General features: G+C 40.3%; 1 protein-coding gene across 1 annotated transcript in view; it reads left to right on the forward strand.

The window, feature by feature from the left end:
• Nucleotides 1-15,009, forward strand: part of TRIM55 (tripartite motif containing 55) — a 36,716-nt gene that overhangs the window by 12,225 nt on the left and 9,482 nt on the right. The window contains exons 5-9 of the mRNA XM_071449196.1: nt 3,554-3,787; nt 4,853-4,875; nt 4,968-5,092; nt 5,915-6,150; nt 8,007-8,294. Of these exons, the coding sequence (XP_071305297.1) occupies nt 3,554-3,787; nt 4,853-4,875; nt 4,968-5,092; nt 5,915-6,150; nt 8,007-8,294 (906 nt within the window). The remainder of the gene's footprint in view (nt 1-3,553; nt 3,788-4,852; nt 4,876-4,967; nt 5,093-5,914; nt 6,151-8,006; nt 8,295-15,009) is intronic.

The raw sequence follows: 15,009 nt of genomic DNA on the forward strand, positions 1-15,009 counted from the left end.
ACAAAATGCCATCAACTCCCAGCTCATTTGACATCTAAGATCAGATTCTTAGATTTACATCTAAGACCATCTAAGATCTTTACATGAAAGACCAGTTAGTCTGAAGTCTGACAGGTCCTGTGAACAGAGCCTTAGCCTCAGCCACAGGGTAGGCACAGCATGCTTCACAGGTATGTCAGTATTTGTTCTGTATTTGGTTGCTTTGCCTTCTGCACAGAAGTGTTGTTTTAATATGGTGTCCTTTAAGGAGGCTTGTTTTGTTGCTCATGGGAGAGAAGAGTTTGGGTTCTTACTGGACTTTCTGGTGAAGGCCTCACTCTGGAAGAGTTGGAATTAGTTTTGTGTTATTCAATAGCAGAAGTGGTTTTCACTTCCTCTGAGAGCTTTACATCAGCAAAGCAAATATAAACATCAACTTTGACCAATCTGAGCATCACAGAACAATGGGCTGAAAGGAGTTCATATGAATTGATTTTGTGATCAGAATTTGATGAAGCATCTAGTGAAGGAGTTGCATCTCTCTCAGCCCAATTAGAATTATATTGACCCTTCAGAGATGGAGCAGAAAGGAGAAATGGTAAGGAAAAATAAGTTAATCCAAGATGTACAGATTCTAGTTAGTAAGAAAAAACAATTATACAATCAATGCACACAATTCCAAGCAAGAAGGAACAGAAAATGTCTGAGTTTGTTTCAAAGAACACTAATCCATTGGCCCAAGTGAAAGAGAGAGCACATTAATGGCAGTCAGAACTTTTTAGCTGGGAAGCCTTCACACTGCAAGGATGAAATTGGCTGCTATCAGGACTTTGCAGACAGAAATAAGCCTTTCAAGTAGGTTAACTGCAGAAATTTGAATTATACAAAAGCAAAAGCTTACACTCATTTAAGCTGAACTAGCTGAACCAGAAACAAATCTTCAAGCACCTAGCCTGAAGTATGGAGAAAACACTGTGCTAAAAATACCTTAAAAATACAACAGTTTCTGAAACCAGCTTCCTCAGAGTCATCCACTCAGTTTAAAATCTAACCTTTAAAGTTAAAGCCCAAAGAAAATGCAGCCATTTTACCTTCTGATGTTTTATCAGGTGTTTCACCTTTAAAGTCAAAGATTGCAGAAAACAGATCTTAGAGTTTACCTTGGCACTTCCATGTTACATTTCAAGCAAATCACATTTGCTACTATGCAAGAGCTTTGTCTGAATTGACATCAGTTTGTCCTTGAAGACAAGAGCCTACAGCTGGAACTCAGAAATGTTTACACAGGGAAATAACACCATCCAGGATTGTCTCTTCTTTCTGCTTAACACTTTGTAGAGAACAATACATATCTGCTTTAGCAGAAAATCATTTTACATTTAGCTGGAATAAGTAATAGTCTACAGTTCTACATTTAGCCACTGCTCCTGTCCAACCTTAAAAACCAGAAAAGCAAAAAAATACTTGTACAGCTTTTAACTGATTGAAGAGTCAACCTAATTCCCATATTATACTGAAAATTGAGAAAGGAATTTAAAATGCTAAATACCGGAAAACTATAATCAATAATTAGGTTCTGTTTGGCTCTGTAAATGAGTCTAATAACAAAGGGAAAATTACAGTGTTTTTTTCAAATGCTAAGAGCATAGGCCAGTCAATACAGGTCCTTTGGAACAAGCAGTGAGATTCATGCTCAGTAGCAAGGACTCCTTTCTTTTTGATGTAGCTGTGCTTTAAAAAACAAAAAGGCTGAGAACTTTTTAGAATGCAAAGTCATGTATTTGTTAACCTCTTTCATTGCACAGAATCTGATTAGAGTAATTCCATCAGGCAGAGGCTTCATATGGGAACTTTTTATGCAGAAAGAGAATATTTCAGATATATTTCAGCATTTGCAGTTAAAAACCTGTTTTGCACTCTCACTCATGAGATTCACAACTCTGTAATATCTGCTGGCAGGAAATACTATCTATTAGTGCTTAAAGACAGGGAAGGATCTCTCAGAGCACCCTGATATAGCTTGCTTGCTCTTCTTCCCCTAACATTTGTCCTGTGTCAAATGACAAAGATAGCACACACCTGTCTCGAAATTAAGGTTGTTTTCCAAGTGATCTGAACGACATCTCATGGGGAGAAAGCTAGGAGAGGAGTGGGAAAAGATTATTTGAGGTCTGAACATAGAAGGACACTCAGAAACCATGACCCACTTGGTTTGAAAACTTCCTTAACTACACCCTGTAATTGCACTAATCAGGAATTTCTGGGAAGTGACAAGGACTCCCAGAAGGGCAGGACAAGCCTGTACCCCCTGCAAGGAGTGCCTGTTTAGCCTAGCCCTCCTCATTGGGAAGCAGAGGTGGATACTTGGGTCAATGCATCAAGATATGCATTTAATCCCCTCTCCTCCCTCATGTAGACAGTGATTTTTAGCCAAATGCAGATCTTTGAAAGGCTTTCTCATTTGAATGATACAGAGCTCATGATACCACTTATAGGAATGAGCTCTGGCTGAAAGTCAAGAAAAAAGTGGGATTCTCTCCGGTCAAGTGCTGTGAATAATAAGTCTTATCGCTACTTAAAGTTCTGTGGCGCTGTTAATAATCCTGTGCTGCCAGAATCTCAGCATTATGCCTCAAGGGACAAAGATGAGGAATCAATTCAGCCTCAGTTCCTAGGAAAGAGATCTAAATAATCAACACCATCCACAACCAGGTCTAACCACAATAAAGTCATGCCCTGGGGCACACAGATGACTCAAGTACTTCTATTTGGTAGACCTTAGACATTATATATAATCTATCCCCCATCTCCTCCCCATAAATCCTCTTTTACAAGTGCAGTCTGTTCTTGTGAGAGAGCGCTCAATGCAGCAGTCATCAAACCCATCCTCCTAACTCAGTGAAAGATGCTGCTGTCTGCTTGGAGGGACAATAGAAGTGTCTCAAGAAACTGTGTGAAAATCAGTGCCTGAACATCCGGTTGGAATCTGATTCCTCCTTCTTGTCTTTGTGCTTCTGTCACACCCCATTTTCTTTGCAGAACCTCTACCTCATTCAGTGCACAGTAAATGGAATATAATGGACACCTCTTGTCCAAATAGAGTCTAAGAGGGCGTATGTGAAAATCAAGCCCAGCCAGGATTGTTCCAGGTACTCTGGCAGAAAAAGAAAATTCTCCAGAGCTGTTTGAGATGCTCACTGCTTTTAAAACCATTCTGTTCACGCAAATGGACCCAGCTGCTAATACGGTGGGAGCTTTTACTTTTTCTTCAGACTTTGATGTATCACTACAGACATCATAAATACCTTTTTACTTTTTTTAGCAGACTCACAAGTTATACAATAACCTGTTTGGGGGCTTTCAGTGGCTTGAAACTCAGAGTTTGAGAAGAGTTTTTAAACTTTTGTTCCAACAGCTTGGACTTTGAAAATTATAAAAGTCTCTGGGGTCATTCAGAATCCTTTGCACTGTTCAGAAAGAGGAATTTCTTTGATGAAAATGCTTCCAAGTAACTGTAAAAATAGAAACCCTTTTAAGAACATAACATGTTTAACATAAACCAAATGATTCACAGGAATGCTGCAAACGACAGAAAGAACAGTTGTGTGAAAAATTTGATTATCTCTATTCTGTACTGGAAGAAAGAAAAAATGAGATGACACAAATAATCACTAGAACCCAAGAGGAGAAACTGGAACACGTCCGCTCCCTGATGAAGAAGTATGCTGCTCACTTGGAAGCTGTGTCAAAACTGGTTGAATCAGGAATCCAGTTCATGGAAGAACCAGAAATGGCTGTGTTTTTGCAGGTATAAAGTCTATGAATCAAGACAGAAAAAGAATGATGGGTTTATTGATATATTATTTAAGCATTTCTCAACTGTAGGCCCATTCAGAGTTCATTCATCTTCAAGTGATCATGTATACAAACTCTTTTTTTTAAACACCTGAATCAGCTCAGAAAAATAACTACTCATCTTGTGAATACTATCCAAATCAAGAACATGAGTATTTGCTATTTGCAACAAAATATACTATCCTGTGTATGAGTTTCTGGTCCCCTTAGAAGAAATAGAAATTCAAACATTTTCCAGGTAATCTTTATTTTCCCACCAATACCATGGTGGGACAATATGCTCGTGTGTACATGATCTTCTGAGAATTATAGGTTTCACTTGTAAATTGACAAAATTATTAACTTTTCAATAATTTGTGTGCTAAGATACATTTTGATACCTTTACTTTTTTTTTTGTCTCTTGTTTTCTTACTGTAAATTTAAGAGAGGTGAGTAGAGAACCATTAGCAGCCCATCCAATGAATTCATTGGTGTAGAATTTCTGTCCTGCAATTTTACAATTCCTCTGTATTAAAGGCAGGAAGGGCAATTTCTACAAAACAAAACAAAACAAAACAAAACAAAACACCCAAACCAACCACAAACAAAACCAAATTAAAACAACCAACACTTACTTTCATCAAATAATTGCCTTTGAAGAGTACAATATTCTTCCAAGACAAATAGAGTTTTGTGTCTCCAAAAGAGGGTAACAGACCAGATGCTTTTCACCACAAACACAACCAAAAAAAAGGAGGAAAAATATTTCCTTTTGGGGTTTATTCCTATCAACTCTGCATGTTTCCCATCATATTCCTGTTTTAATTAAAACATCTTTGAAGAACTAAAAGATTTACTCAGGTGTATGCTAATTACCATCCAAATTTCATCTCATTCCTGGATGTCATGGCTGTCACTTATTAAATTCTTATTAGTGCTTTTAAAAGCTGACATTGTAAGAATTATTTCTCAATGCATAAAATCTCTGAGAAAATTGAATCATTTATGAATTCAGTTATTTCTTTTTTGTTTCTACAGAATGCCAAAACATTGCTACAAAAGTAAGTCTTTAAACTTGAGACTCTTGTTTTTTATAATCACAATTTATAAATTTATCTTCAAATCCAATGACAATAACCAATTTCTATTTTAGAATTACTGAAGCTTCTAAAGGATTTCAAATGGAAAAAATAGAGGATGGGTATGAGAATATGAACCAATTCACAGTGAACCTCAGTAGAGAAGAAAAAATAATACGAGAAATTGATTTTGACAGAGGTATGTAATTTATTTTACCAAAATTTCTTTCTTATGTAGCAGCTATGTGTGATTCACATGATAATACTGAGTAGGAAACCTCAAATCAGATATTTCTCTCTATGCCAAAATGTAACCAGAGCATTATGTATCAATTATAATCAAATCTAGGTTTATTTTTTTGAAGTGCTAGGATGGCCCTGCAAATTTTTTAGGATAACTAGTGTGATTATATTAAAGAAAATGCAGTGCTAGAGGCCTTCCTCTGGAAACAACCTGAGCCATGACTGCAGACCACAGGATTTGTCAGATGGCACAAAAGCAATGGTTTGACCAAGTTTGACAGTCTGGTTTAGGCATGTTGGTATCTCAAACTTCCAGTCATGCATTGCAAAGCACTGACCCAGTAAAGAATGATGAGGACAGCTTCAATGGCATTAAAACAAACATATACCTAGAATTGGAAGAAGGACTTTTTTCATGAGATTGTGCCAGATCCCAGGTAGCCTCTCCCCAAAACGTGCAGGGCTGTGCTGCACATTCCTCATGAGGATAACTGCATTGACAGGAATTTCTGTCCTCCTTCCCATGGAAAGGGACAGCTTTAAGATTTTAACCAGCATGTGTGTTCAGTGTCTTCCCTGCCCCAAAGCTCCTGCTGGCAGCTCCATGGCAGTGCCCAGTCCAGGCTGGTGGGAGCAGGCTCCTCACCAACATCCTCTCTGCCAGGCAGAAGATTGTCAGTGACTTTGCCATGCAATTGCAAATGGCTTCTTAATTACCTAAAGACTGAAGTCGTCTTCACATGGTGCTCATCCTGTCCTTTTACACATGTTCTATCAGAGGAGGAGGGAGAAGAAGAAGAGGAGGAGACAGAGGATGGTGAAGGCTTGGGTCAAGTCCACACAGAATCATCAGGAGAGGAGGAAGAGGAGGAAGAGGAGGAAGAGGAGGAAGAGGAGGAAGGGTCAGAGGGAGTACCACAGGCACCTCAGCAGGACCCTGAAGCACAGAGTGCAGGGGGAGAGCCCCTGGCTGAACCCACTCCAGCACCAGTGCTGGCTGCCCCAGCTGGTCAGGTAAATGTCTGTGCTGCCCCACTGCCCTGCCAGCTTTGCTGAGTGCACCTGGCAGAGCCAGAAATGCTCCCCTGTGTCCTGTGGGCACCGTGACTCAGGAGCAGGGCTAAGGGAGTTAATGCACTGGAGGGCAAAATTATTTATTGCCCTTGTACACATACATGCAACTTTACTTCAACTGTGCATGTGTCACTCGATAGGCAAAAAATTAGCTGCTAGATCAATTAAGATATATATGGGATACATAAGTGATAAATAAAAAAGACTCCATTTGGGAGTTCAGTGCATTACAATGAATGTTCTGCTTGCTGTGATTTAACTCAGACTAACTGTTATAAATGAGATGATTGTTAAAATATTTATACCAAGAGAATTTGGCATTCTCTCTGGATTTAGGAAGCTTTCCACCACCAGTTTTTAGATTATACTTCTACTGTTTTCTGTGAATGGCACTTGCTGCCTTCTACTCTGATCGTCCTTGGGATATGTCTAGCTAGATGCAGGAATATCATACACCAAACAGGAGAGGAAACTGCCTTTTACAACCTGACAGCAAACAGGTTCAGGGTGTGAATATTTTAGGCCAACACTTTTCTTAGGGAATTTGATTAGAATGAGACCATAATTGCTGCATATTCTAAAAGATGTACATTAAAAAATATACTTCATGTTCTACTTTAGTTTGCCTTGAATACCATTAAGTTAGCAAATTCTCCTCTTAGACAATTTACTCAGTGAAGTTGCTGAAGGGTAAAGGCTGTTGTGAATATATTTGAGGAGGCCTATGTAAAAACAAGAAAGCACACAAAGGATATTTGATTGTAGGAAGCTCCCTACCTAAAACAAGTGAAAATAAATACTATAGATTCATTCTTTCTTTGATCTAAAAACACGTGTGAGTTTTCACCAGTCATATGAAGATGCTCTTAAATCAGGCTTTACTGATTTAATCAAAATTTGAAAATTTGCTCTGAGTTAACTAAACTTGTGTTCCCTAACTGATGCAGGGTTTTATGCAAACAAGAACTAGGCATAAGCAATTCTGCCCACCAACATTAGAATTCTCTAATTTCTAAGGCTTAAGTGAGAAAGGTACAGCATGCTGCTCTAGAAATTGTAAAATGCCTTTAGGAGATAATCAGGCATGAAGTCAGACATGGTATGTGGGTGTTGTGGTGTGACGGATACCTGTATTTGAGTTTTTGCCTTCTGGTGTAAAAAGGCAAAGCAGAAATGCAGTGGTGATAGCAGACTGTGTGTGCAGAAACCCCAAGAGCTTGATGCAGGTAGAGTTGCAGTTCATCTGGCTGCTCCTCTTCCTGGCAGAGCAACAGTGCTTGGCTTACAGCATTGATGGCAAGGCTTGTGGGCAAATGCTTCTCTGCAGTATTCCCTTTATTCTGCTGCTTGTATCAACAGACTCCTTGGCAAAAGTGTTATTCTTAACCTAAATCCCAACAAGCCATCTGAAGGTACCTACACCTGTCATTCATGGCTGGTATGGGTTCATGAGACTCTCATGCAGAATTTAAGTTTTTAGGATTGAATTGAGGGTTTATCTGAATTGATGAACCCATTGCTCACTCCTTTCTCAGTTAGTACCCCCTTCCCACCTAGTTCTACCTTCCTGTTCTATTTTTAGGTTCATTTATTTTCTTTCTCTTGTCTGTGTTATTCAAATGATATAGTCGCTTTTGCTTTGCATTTTGATTGCAATTCTTTCAGATCATATTAGTGGGACAAACCTATGCCTTGCAGTGCTATCTAACAAACACAACATGCAGAACAATGTGACTACAGCAGGAAGGTAACGTGGTGCACTCTGCTTGTTCTTCTCTTTATCTGTCCTGCTTAAGGATGTTGTTGTGACACCAAGTGGTTCTCAACAGACTCCCGAGTCTGACACTCAAGTGCCGGCCCCAGCAGAAACCACGGATCCCTTGTTTTACCCTAGCTGGTATAAGTCCCAGTCACGGCAACCAAGCAGCCCAAGCTCAACCCCGGTGAGTGGGCTGGGGAAAGTAGGGACTCCTGTTTCTCTGGAAACAAGTGCAAAGAAGGCAGAAGCCCCGACAGCAGCAACAATCGAGGAGAGTGCACCAGGGAGTGGTAAGGAAAGTAATGCCACTGCAGCGACGTCCAAGGTCAGTGCTCCCAAAGTCATCCCAGAGGGCTGACACGTGCAGCAAGGCGGGAACAGCAATGTTAAGGAAAATGTGGCTTCATTTTCCTCTGCATGCTAAAGAACAAGAGCAATTTCAAACATGTGAAAGCAGCACAAACTGCATTTATAGATGGTTCAATGTGTGACAGGCTGACTATAGCTTCGAAGCAGCATGCTGGTGGTTGCTTGTACTTACCTGCTGGTGCACCTTGCTTGTGCCAGCTGTTATCCAAATTACTCACACACAGGAGCTATTGGAGAGGCCAGTGATGTCGCTGCACATCAGATATTTGCATGTGTTAGTGGCAGAGAAATCCTGTGCATGAGATTACTCTCATCACCTGCTGACAGTCTGTGTATGTACTGTCCTACAGTGACTGGTGGAGCAGCTATGGCTTGGCTTTGCCTTCTGCAGCTCTGTGGCTGCACCTGGAGTGCTTCCCCATGTGAACATGAAGCTGTGCAAACACCCAGAGCCTTCCTGTGTGGTTGGTTGCCTCTCAGTAAGGAGTGTGGTTTCCTGGGTTCAGATCTGTGGCAGAGGCTTTGCTCCAAGGAATCTTGAGACTTGATTAAAAGAGAGCGTGAAGAAAATACATTTCAGTTCAGTGTTAGACACTCAGCAGCATGATGGGATAACAGATACTGATGTGTTGAGTACAGGAGAATGTTTTCCTTAAAATGACAATATTAGAATTGGTATAACCTGAATTTGAATAATCCTCCTTCAGCACATGTATACAAACTCCACATGGCCCAAAGACACAAGGAACAGAGTTGAGGGAGCTGTGCAAGGATTTGCACACTACACCAGGTCCTGCTCCAGTGTCTGGTGACCAGCCCATGAGCAGCACTCTGTAAATCAAACCATAGTAATTTACAGGTTCTAGCTGCATGTTTTAAGAAAGAAATTACCTGTATGTGTGCAATGAGAAGGGATTGTGTGTGTGTGTGTGTGTGTGAGAGAGAGAGAGAGAGAAAGAAAAAGTGGGTATTAAGTATTTCATGCTGTTTCCTTCAAGTCTGGAGATGACTATATAGCATACATAAGCAGCTATATAGGCTGCAATTGTATGACAATAGATAAACAATCCTGTTACAGGCAAAAAGTTAGGAAAAGGAATTAACAGAGATATGATAAAAGGGGCACTTCTGCTAGAGGTTTCAGTAAGTGATACTTGAATTTGGTGGCTGACTTTGCTGACTTTCTTAACAAAAGCAACATCTGACCACTAAATTTCAGTGGCTATTTTTCAAGTCAGGGTTTTATTTGGGAATATTTGAGTGGAATTAAAACAAGAAGTACTTTAAAATTATCAAATCTACTACGACATTGTCTTCTTAAGTATATTCTACATGAGCTGGCAAAAAGTAAATTCACAATGAAATTTATTGTTTCCTCTTAGCTTTCCTAAGAGCTGTTTCCTCTTATTAGTTACACTGATGACCAGGCAGCCTAACCTCACCATAGGTACATAAGTTCTGTACTAGGTTAATTTCCTGGGAGCTTGCCTAAGTGTGGTCTGCATCCCTCAGCCCCAGCAAGAACAAAAGGAACAAAACTTGTGTTTGATGTGGGCAGCTGTCTGAAAAAAAACAGCAGCCTGGTATCCAGCTTTCTTCACTGCATACCAGGAGCAAAAACAGGCACATAGGAAAGATGTCAGTTCCTGTTGGCATGTGTGTTTGGGGGTGCTGCATCTCAATATTTTCCCAGATCACAGGTGACACTGGCATTTTGGAAGGAGGAGGAGCATGCTGAGCAGAGTAGCTCATGGTTCTGGGGACATGGGAGAAAGGAGCAGGGGAAACAGCTGAGGATGGGATTGCCAGTGAGCTGGAGACACAGCAAGAGATAGGAAAGCACAAGAAGCAGAAAAATGCAGAAGAATAGAAAGAGCAGGATGTCTGAGTGAGGGTGATGCCATGAGATGATGCTGTGGTCAGATTTAAGGATCTGAGCTGAGATGTGTCTCTGTCACAAAGGAAATGACTGCTGTCGTGGAGCAGTGATCATTTTCAGTTATGTGAACTTCAACTTTGTATTTTTCCTGCATGTGACTTTACTCAACCCACTCTGAAGTGCTATATTCCCTTTTTTTTTAAACCCCAGCTGATGTTCTTCACACCACTGTATTTACTCCCTTTCTCTAATTAAAGTATATCATGGAAAAGTGCTGTGGAAACAGAGCTTTTTGACAGAACATAGTGATAATGAGTACTTCATGTGATGACAACACTGGTGAAGCACTCTTCTTATTTTCTCACAGGAGTTAGCATTCTGCATAACACTTTTGGCATTTCTTATCATACTACATCGTCTTTGGACTCTGATTCAATACATGATTTGTACTTTCATGGGTAGGAAATATTTCATTTTACCACTAACTAACAGTTCAAATAGTGTATCTGGTGATGTTCCTATATAGCTTTAAAGGACTTTTTCCCTTTCTTCCTATCCAAAAACATCATGCTAGTTCACAACATGAGCTGCCTAAATCATTTCTTCCTCCTCACAAATGCCACCCTTCAGCTTATTCCTGCATGGTTAAATATTGCATCTCCCTGGTTCAAAATGAAAAGAGACATTTACTCTTGCAGATATATGGGCTTGTATTTCAGTTGCTGTTCAGATGACCAGCAGGATGGAGAATCTGTTGGTTGACAGGTGTGAAGAACACCAAGCTTGTTCAGTCCAGCAAGTAGGGGAGGAAGAGCTGGAGAGTAATAATTGGCATCAGAGGGGTTAAGGTCAGGAAAACAAATCCACTGAATAATCCTGCTGCCAGGATCACCACAGAAAGCAAATCACCTATGCTCCCTTGGGTGGATGGCTCAAGCCCCACTCTCCAGAGGTCCCCATGGACATATTGGAAAGGGGTCCCTCACACCCCAGCTCACACAGCACACCCCACATTCCCTTCAGGTCCTACTGCCATTCAAGCAATCTCTCCCACATTCCCAGTGAGCATGGAGCACCAATCATGGCCCTGAAATGCAGCATTTACAGGAATCCCACCCAATCTAGACAAAGGATTTTTTTTTCCTTAGGTCACATTAAGAGTTGAAATATCCACAAGATCAAGGACTAAGAACTTCACTACCAAATGAAGTTGTCCCAAATACAAACTCTGTAATTTAAACCTTAACTATTCTGTAACATCTCTTCTGGAATAACCCCTTTTTTGGTAGACAATATCCATGACTATCTTCCAGCTCCAAATTTGTGCCCCTCTTAGGTAAGTCGTACATGTGTGTTCAATTTTCAGTGTGATATAACTGATCTACAGAGAATTCTGTATTACAACTGGGATATTTAATATTGTTTACTGAAAACCAAAAATCTGACTGAAACCAGTTGTAGTTAGCTTTGGGTATTTGCTCAAATGACAGAAAAATTCAATGTTGATCTATTCTTCAACACAAAGATGATTGGTTTTCCCTGCTCACTTTCTGCACTGTGGTCTCATCACTGTACGTGATATGGAGCATCTATGAAAAGTGACAAACTATTATTCAGCTTTTATATGCAGAACTTCCAGCACTCTGACTGAAGAATATCTCTCAATTAAAATAATTAAAAGGGAGAGGGCAGAAGTTATCATCTACACTTTAGTTGCATAAATTAGCCAAAAAGATTCACTGTCTGGTAGTAATTTGAATTTGAAGAGCATTGGACAATGTGAATCTCAATTAAGTTCATGGACCATCGTTTAATCTTCATTTGCTTGTGTTTGGTTTAGAAAACTTGTATTATTACTAAAGGACATAGAGGTTGTTTTTATTCCTGGGAAATCAGGCATGTGAAGAGCACCATGCTTTCTTTCCCCTCTCCTTATTTTTTAAATTCAGAATACCTTTTAAAATAAAAAATAGATAAAGGCAGAAAGCTCTTATTTCTACTGTTTGAGACCTCTCTCTGTGTGGTCTCTAGTGACATCTTTATGATTTATTTAATAATGAAGTAGAAAGGAGGTGAAGGGAAAAGACATTTTGGTCTCAGATTCTATTTGCATAAAAATGGTTTTATTCTCCTTGCATAGTGAGGTGGCTGGTTAGACAGTTTATGTGTCTTCATTTTTCATATGAAAGATCAGGTCACTGCCCTTGTTCCTTTGTGTGATAAGCCCCAAAAGCCAAATAACAAAATTACTTTGAATAACTGTATAATTATTTATAATAATAATATAAACCTGCATGACTGTCATCATAAGAGCAGCATATAATTTATTTTCAGACTCTTTTAATAGAATGCACCAATAGGGTTTTAATTGGTTTTCAGCAGCAAAAAGAGATCAGTTCCCCTATTAATTCCCGACATTTACTTTATTCAAGGGTCATTTCACTCTAAGAAATTGTATTGATGCATCTATAAATTTCCTCCAGAGTGTGGGAGCAGGGATAAGGCAACAGGAGCCACAGCCCGCAAGTGTGCAGATTGTTTGGTGTAAGAAAGGCCAAAAGAAGATTATTCAGCATGAACAAAATAAGTAACTCTGCATCAGACAGCCTCATCCTCCTTCGGGGAGTGCCTAAATCAGCAGTGTGGTCACCACGGGCTGCTTCTGCCTCTGACAGAGAATGAGAGGCATCTCCACTAAGAGCAAGTTCAGCAGCAGCTGCTGCTTCTCACTTGGCACCTGTCCCACCTGCCTGCTGAGTGTGAGGTGACATTGCTCCCAGCCCAGCTGCCCCTGTTCGGTGTCTGAAGCTGGGGAGATCTGAGCCTTGGGAGATGACAACCAGCAGCAAATGATTACAGCACAGGGAGCAGGAATAGCATCAATGAACTGCCTTGGCTCCATGGGGAGGGCTGTATTAGTGGTGAGTGACACAGACATTAGCAAGCAGCCCTTTCCAGTGCATGGAAGAAGCAGATCTTGGAGTCCCACAACTTTCCCTAATCATATTTTGTCAGCAACATCTCTCATGCAGTGAAATCATATAAATTTGTGTGCATTCATGAAAGTTTTGGGTTGTCTGAGTCTGTGGTTACCCGGTTTATTTCAGCTAAAATGAAGTGCTGGACCCTGCATCCTGTTACTGAAATTCCCCATAAGAAAAGAGTCTGTCTGTGGCTCCAAAGGACTCCATTTAGTCTGAAATGAAATGCAAGTTAATCATCCACAAACAGTAGCCTGATCTAATTTCCCTTTGCAGCCAGCAAGTACAGTGCTTTAATTCCACGAGGATATAAAATATAATCACGACTGAACTGTTTGGGAGGCGAAATACTAATGGAATGGCCTATGCTAATCTTGTTTCATTAGTTTTAAAATTTTCTATTACTTTCTTGCAACCTTATGCCATCTGCCAGAATTACCATAAGGACAGTCTTCTCTGTATTCATGTACTGTAGTTCTCTTTGCCCTGCTGCTGAATACTTTAATTTCAGCTGGTGATCCTTCTTTTTTTTTTTTTTTTCCCATGAAACATCTTTAAATCACATTAGAGAGGTCAGTATTTAGCTAAGTTTTACCTGACTGGTTGTCATGTCAATGTGCAGACAACATGGACTAAATAAGATCATTGAAAACCAAAATAAGGCCAAGAGATTGCACTGTGCTCTTTGTTCACATACCTCCACTTTTCCATCAGGTTATACAAGGCATGGTCCCACATTTTAGCACAGTGCTGCTCTGGAGTGTTTGCACAAGCATAGAACACAAATAAGAAATGTTCTCTTCACCAAATTGGAAACTCAGTCTTGCCAATATGCTTAGGTGAGGAAGACAAGCACCCACTTCAAGCCAGCTGTTCCAAGAGGGATTTCTTGCTCAAGAGAAGGCATTCTTGTGAGACTGGATCTTGCAGGAATGGGGCTAAGAAAGGGTCTCTATTCCCGACACACCGTCCCACAGTTTCTCCCAGAGCAGAACAGGAAGTTTGTTAGCATCAGCCACGGGCATGGCCCAGGTAGCTTTCTTCCAAGACACCAGCTGCTGCTCCAAAGGCTCTCTGCTCCCTGCAACGTATGTTTAGTGCTAATGAAAGATCCAGGAATGCAGACAGCAAAAATCAGCTTGATATTTGCAATCTAGGTCTTTATATACCTGTATCTTACCTTTCCTTAGGTGGAAAATTGATGAGTTTATTCCTGTACCATTAGAAAATATCTGCAAGGTTTGACTGAATGAAAATGAGTCATCTGTCCTCCATGAAGCTGAGCTTTTTGTAGGAGACCCTTCAATCAGCTGGTGTAGAAGTCCAAATCAAACTCTGTTTCAATCTTCTCCCTAAACATCTCTTAAATTTCACTGTGGGGGGGTGGGGGTGTGGAGGGGAGCATTCCTGTACCTGAACAAACACTAGATGCAAGAAACTCAGTTAACAATCAAGAAATTCTGCCTTTGCTTCTCTGTAGCTTGACTCAGTGAGTTGGGACTCAGTGATAGCAGCTACATCTGTGGCCATTCAGGCTGATGTTCAGTTGGTGGTAAATTTTGCCTGTAAATTTCCATTTTGTTTCTTGACTTTGTGCTTCAGGTGAATTTTTTTCCCCTCAGTTTGGCAATGCATGCAGAGGAGATCAGCAAAGTCTTGATTGTTCCTCTTTTAACACCTCCCTCTCCCTTAATTTTGAGAATTACCTGGGTGATTCAGAGACAGCAGCGATGACTCGTGAGGGCAATGCATTAAGACCAGATTTCAGACAACAGTTTCTCATAATTAATATGAGTGGCAAATACTTTACC

The sequence above is a fragment of the Agelaius tricolor genome, unplaced genomic scaffold (genome assembly GCF_023055355.1).
Source record: "Agelaius tricolor isolate 1412-34295 unplaced genomic scaffold, bAgeTri1.0.p SCAF_2, whole genome shotgun sequence".
Classification (NCBI taxonomy): Eukaryota; Metazoa; Chordata; class Aves; order Passeriformes; family Icteridae; genus Agelaius; species Agelaius tricolor.